This window comes from Apodemus sylvaticus, chromosome 10 (genome assembly GCF_947179515.1).
Source record: "Apodemus sylvaticus chromosome 10, mApoSyl1.1, whole genome shotgun sequence".
Taxonomy (NCBI): Eukaryota; Metazoa; Chordata; class Mammalia; order Rodentia; family Muridae; genus Apodemus; species Apodemus sylvaticus.
In genome coordinates this window covers 95,424,122-95,430,121 of record NC_067481.1, presented here as the reverse complement: position 1 = coordinate 95,430,121, position 6,000 = coordinate 95,424,122, and the positions used below count along the sequence as shown (strand labels likewise).

At 52.6% G+C, this 6,000-nt stretch overlaps 1 protein-coding gene across 1 annotated transcript in view; it reads left to right on the top strand.

Annotated features, from left to right (window-relative positions):
• The first annotated feature begins 1,645 nt into the window (after positions 1-1,645).
• The window catches only part of Lmf1 (lipase maturation factor 1), an 80,299-nt gene continuing 75,944 nt past the window's right edge, over positions 1,646-6,000 (top strand). Inside the window, exon 1 of the mRNA XM_052195980.1 lies at positions 1,646-1,854. Coding sequence (XP_052051940.1) covers positions 1,662-1,854 — 193 coding nt within the window. The 5' untranslated portion in view covers positions 1,646-1,661. The remainder of the gene's footprint in view (positions 1,855-6,000) is intronic.

The window sequence follows — 6,000 nt, the reverse complement described above, 5'->3', positions numbered from 1 at the left end:
TTTATGCTCTTCACAATGCCCCATTGTGCCCTTCTGCAGGGAGGACAATGTTACCACGGCAAGGGGAAGCTGAGGACAAAGGGCCCTTTGTGAGGATGGGCCCCACCTGAGCCACAGCACCCAGGGTCACACCTGATGACAGAGCAGCCCTTCCTCTCCTTCTAACCCCTGCCTAGCTCTGGCTTCCAGAAATAATCTGGGGGAAGTTGTGCACACTTGAGCTGCCCTCCCCAAATGTCTCTGCTGGCCCATCCCATGCCTGGCATATGCCAGTGAGGAGGGGCAGGGGAAAGGGTTCCTATTGAAGGATCTGGATGCAGGATACCCAGGTATAACTGTTCCTTCAGTCTCTAAAGTTTTGAGACCTTGGGCAGATGCTGGCCTGTAGGAGGCCTGGCGGGTGGCAAGTATTTGTATTATCCAGTGCAACATCTGTAATAGGGCATACTCACAGCTGGGCTCCCAAGGGAGTGTTTCTGAAAAAAAGAGAAAGAAAAGGAAACTTAAAAAAAAGAAACCCAAAGCACTTTATAGAATGTATTTATATGCTAGTACTCCAGTATCAGGAAGCCTGGAGGCTGGGAGGAGTCCCAGCAGCTAGCTACACACCAGTCCTTACCCACAAAAGGCTCACTGCTGGTATGGAGGTATAAATATTAATAGGTTGTTTGACCATGCAAGCATTTGGTAACTTATGTCAAAACAGCAATCGCAAAAAGGAGATGTTAAAGACAAGTTGTTATAAAGAAAAAAAATAGTGATAATTCACAAAGGCACAGATCTTTAATACATAAAACGTTCTGAAAGATATATGAAGACAACCCTTGTTCCAGAGAGCCCTGTAGTTAGCCTTATAACCCATAGGGCTGGTGGTCCCCCTTGACGACACTTTTCCTCTCTGCTGCAGAGTGCCTCTCCAGTATCATTAGTGTGCAGTGCCAGAGTGGCCCCTAACAGGAAAAAGCAGAACTGCTATCAATCAGGTAAGTGGCATGTAATACCAGCATCGAGGAAGACAGTTCACGAGGACAATTTCTTCACTCTCATTCTGGGCTATATAGTTCAAGGCCTGTCTGAACTATTAAAAATAAAATCAAATATAAAAGCAGAGTTGAAGATGTGTCTCCTTGGGATTCTGCGCATGCCACTGGTGGGTAGATCTGAGTCCTTGATGGCCCAGTGGCCCCATAAATAGCTTGAACACGGTCCCAGATCTTCGTAGGAGTGCCACCTGTATACTGGTGTCTCTGGGGACCACAGACAAGGAGGTTTAGGTAGAAGAGAAAGCAGAAGGTTCCAGGGCAAATTTCGGGTTTCTTCCTGCCAAATATCCTATAGCATGATCTGTGCCTTCCTGGGCGGCGAGCAGCAGAGGAATTCAGGGTGAAAACTCTGCTCTGCCACTGCCACAGGCCTGGCCTTCCCTGCTACAGAGTAGCAGATCCGCACCCTGGACACAGCTGTCCCAGCTCCTTCCCCTGGTGCTCCACTCTCTGCAAAAACAGAAGCCACCACGGAGACGCCCACCGCTAGGCGGGACCGCCCAGAGAGGGCGTGGCGCGTGGGCCTTGGCTGCAAGAGGTACGGGTGTCCTCCCGGGGAGCATGTGTGGCCCTTCAGGCATGTGGGCGTGGCCTCCGCGCGCACCGCCCTTTGTGCGCATGCGCCCAGAGAGTCTAGTAATGGCTGCGCCCGAGCGGTTGCTGAGAAAACGGAATGTCGGAGGTGCCGAGCACAGTCCGGCGTCACCATCCTCTCTGGCTAGAGATCCTGCGGATTCTCCAGCCCGGCTGCACACGGGCACCTTCTGGCTGACCAGAGTCGTGCTCCTGCGGGCCCTCGCTTTCATTTACTGTGAGTGTCCGGTGGGAGCGGGCTGTCGCCGGCATCCTGTGACTTGGTCCCAAACCCTGCTCGCTTCTGGACTCCCGTTTGTACCTCTGTAGGCTTCCAGGATCCTGCACTACAACCATTCTGCCCCTTCTATGAGCTTCCGGACCCCGCCTTCTCACCTTCCACTCTGTGGCTGCCAAAACTTATGTCAGTTCCCTCTGCGTGTTACTGGGACCCCACCCCAATCCCTGCTTGTCCACAGCTTCACTTAGCACGTGGAAGAGACGAAGGCACTCCCTCTGCGTGCTCCCTGGGAGTGGCGAGACGATGCTAATTCTGCCCCGAAGCCCTAGGGGAGGTGAGGGTCTTTAGCCTGCAACTTAGACCTAGCCTTGCCACTTTTGCCTTCTCTCAGCGCCCTCCCCCCCCACTGGACCCAAAGGTTGTGCAACAGCTCCAATCTGACCTGCTTGGAAGGGCACTAGCCAGATTTCATTGGTAGGGTAGAAGTGAGGTTCAAGCAGGTCAGCTCCGGAAGGACTCCCAGGTTCTGCTTAGGTTCTGGCTCTGCAAACCTTCACCGTCCACAGCACTTACCTGAGCCCGAAGGGTCCTTAGCCTTCTCAGTAAACGCAGAGCAGTGGGTACTGGCAGTCATGCTGGTGTCCCCGTGCACACCTCTTTTTGGTTTGGGTTTTTTTTTGTTATTGTTGTTGTTGGTTTGGTTTCTGTTGTTTGTTCTTGAAACAGAGTTGCTCTGCATAGTCCTGGCTGCCCTGGAACTTGTTCTGTAGACCAGGCTGGTCTCGAACTCCTCACAGAGATCTGCCTGCCTCTGCCTCCAGAGTGCTAGGATTGCACTCCTACACTGGGTACTGATGTTTCTTTCCTGTCCCCTCGGCTCCTGGCCTCTTATTACTTCCCACAGAGATAGTGGGCCAGGAGATGTCATATAGAGCCAGCTCCGAACAACTCACTGTAGTGACGCCTGCACCCCTAGCTGTGGCTGAACCCCTGTCCTACTCACACTGTGCCTGCCCTGCCTGTGGCCACAACACAGAACTCTTGCTTAAAACCTGTGGACACCTAGTTGGTGGAAGTAGCTGTGGGTTCCAAATCCTCACCCTAATTCCTAATACCTAGGGGTGGCCTAGTGACTGTGTGAACACTGGAGGCCATGGCCCAGCCTTTTAGTAAGGAAGGGCAGGCCTGGGCTGGAGTGTGGGTGCGTGACAGGCCAGTCACCCGGCCAGGCGTGTGCATGGTGCACCTTGGGTATTTTTAGGAAGAGTCATCTCAGGCTTTGGGCTGTGTCCATGTGGCTCTCCTCTGGAGAATCAGGGTCATGTGCTTTTTTTTTCCCCCCGGTTTTTCCAAGACAGGGTTTTTCTGTGTAGCCCTGGCTGTCCTGGAACTCACTCTGTAGCCCAGGCTTGCCTGGAACTCAGAAATCCACCTGCCTCTGCCTCCCAAGTGCTGGGATTAAAGGCATGCACCACCACTGCCAGGTTCATGTGCATTCTGTGTGACAGACAGGTCACTTCCCGGTGCATCGGAGAGCTGGAGTTCTTAACCAAACAGTCCCGTGTGTGTTTGTCTGCCTGAGTTTCCACTCATTCTCTCTAAAGCTGGTGGGGAAAAATATCCAGACTTGTGTTGTTTCAGCAACACAAAGAATGCAATACTAAGGAATCATGGGAAAGTTGGTACTGGCACACTCAGAGCAAGATGAAGGGAGTCTACAGGACTGATTGAATTGGAAGGCACAGTGGCACCTGGTGGCTTTGCACTGGAGACACTTTGCAGATAGGCTCTGGGGGCCAGGGGGTGGCAATGCCGCCTTTGGTCAGTATAGGAGCTAGCATTTCAGCTTGACACCACAGGCTGTGAGCGCCCAGCTCAGGCAGGTGTCTCTGGTGGCTGTTCAGCGTGTGCGTGCAATATGCTTTGCTCCCTTAGCATATGCGTACTTGAGGTAGGCACCTTTTTGGGTTTCCCATCTTCCTGTGGCACAGTTTCATGGTTCATGGCCGCTGGGCAAGCGGCAGTCACAAGTGTAGTTTCCTCTAAAAGGCTCTGGGCTATGAGCGATCCTCTGAGGTCCCTTCAGAGGATAGGCTGACCAGCTGGCTCACCTGAAGGTAGAACTGGCAGTGCTTCTACAGTGGAAATGCTTGTGGTTAAATACAGTCCACTGTATTTCAAGAGTTCCCCCTTCTTAGGAGACTGGGAGCTACAGGTCTTTCCTTAAGCACCTGTTAGCTGCAGGCCTCTGCTGTCTGTAATCCCTGCACTTGAAAGGCAGAGGCCGGGAATCTGGAGTTTGAGCCCAGCCTGAGCTTGCTATATAGTAGCAAGGCCCTGTCAAAGATAAATAATGGCTTTAAGGAAGGTGTGGGTCAGAAAACTGTGTGGATGAGTAACAGAGCTGTGTGGCCTGCCAATGATTCCGCAAAACCAGCCCCGGAGCCTGCCTGTTAGCTGCAGGCCTGTGTACTCCACCTGGTGTGGTGTGGTTCCGTCCACAGCAGTCCAGGGTGCACCCAGATGGCGAGGGCATGCTCCACACAGGGCAGCCATGCATTGCTTAATCTCCCAGAGCGGCTACCACAGGGAAGCCACGGAAGCCGAGGCCTGCCAGTACTTGAGAGCAGTTTGCCTGTAGGGATTGCCCCAGCCGCCTGAAGTAAAGATTCGCTTGTCACCCCATAGGTGGCCTCCAGTCCCTGAGGACGCTCACCCTGCTGAGCAGGCACTAGCGTATCAGCTGCCATGCACCTTGTTCGTGCGTCACACTGTGCTCCTGTCCAGTGACATCACTGTTACTGACCTAGGAAAGAATGCATTGGGGTTTGGCTTAGTGAGCGAGCAGCTATGAGTGGCAAGCCCCTGTGTTAGCTCCGTCATCTGTGTTAGCTCCGCCATCTGCGTTAGCTCTGCCATCTGCGTTAGCTCCGCCATCTAGGCACTATGCCCAGGGCCTGTGTATTTTGTGCACCAGGCTTGCTCCTGGACAGTGTCTTTCTTGAACCCCAAGGAACACCCAGGAGGTTAAGGCTGGAGGGGGAGCACTGATGAGATCCGTCCACTGCTGCTCCTGGGAAGGGCTGGGCTCTGGACGCCAATACTCATGGCGCAGGACTTCAAAGCCTCAGCTGTGAGATTGCAGTGTCTGGAGCATGGGGCAGGACCTGTTCTGTCAGCCCTATTGCTCTCCCTAAGTATGATGAGGAAACTGTGTGAGAGCTAGATAGTTCTACTCCGGGGACTCGAACCCCTGACTCCGGTTTAGGTGTATGTCCCAAGTATTGGTCATGTATGTTCCTTGTGTTTGCTTGGTCACCTTTCCTCATTTATGTATGGTCTGGTTGAACTCTTCACTGAGGAGAGAAAACAGAAAATGCCCTTGATAGCCTGTCCTCTTGGCCTGAGTATTCCTGGGCTGAGCCTCTTTCCACTTCTGGGCAGCACAGGCCCCATGTCAGGTTCCTCTTGCCCTATGCTGTGTTTGGAAGGTAGACACCACCCTCTGCACCTGGCACTGAGGGAAAGATGTTTGGGACTGTAGTGCTGAGGTCTGAGGCTTGGCCACAGTCAGCAAGAGCAGCAATGGTCCACATTTTTTGGGTGGCTCTGCATTATAGCATGTTGTCTGAAAAGGCAAGAAAAGAGATACTCCATTTTTAGCTCTCTCTCTCTCTCTCTCTCTCTCTCTCTCTCTTTCTCTCTCTCTCTTTGTGTGTGTGTGTGTGTGTGTCTGTGTGTGTCTGTGTGTGCAAATAGAACCCAGGGTCTCATAAGGGCATGTTTCCACCTGGAAGGTCTTGGCATACCCTCCCTAAAGGTGACCTGTTTTACACAGAGGCTTCAGTGAACTAAGAGCCAAAGTGTGGCGCTGCCTGCTGGTAGCTCTCTCTCTCTCTCTCTCTCTCTGAGAGCAAGCCTTTATCCCTAAGTGGTGATGTGACATGTGCTGAGCTTCCAGAGCCTCCTGCAATGTGGCAGCTGCTCACCGCGTATGTCACATCTGTATTTGTAGCTATTTGTTCGTTTCCAGATAGAAGTCTTACCGACCTACCCCATATTGTTTTCAAACTCCTTATCCTCCTATTTCAGCCTCCCAAATGCTAGTTGCAGGCATGCACCACCATACCCAGCTTAACATGA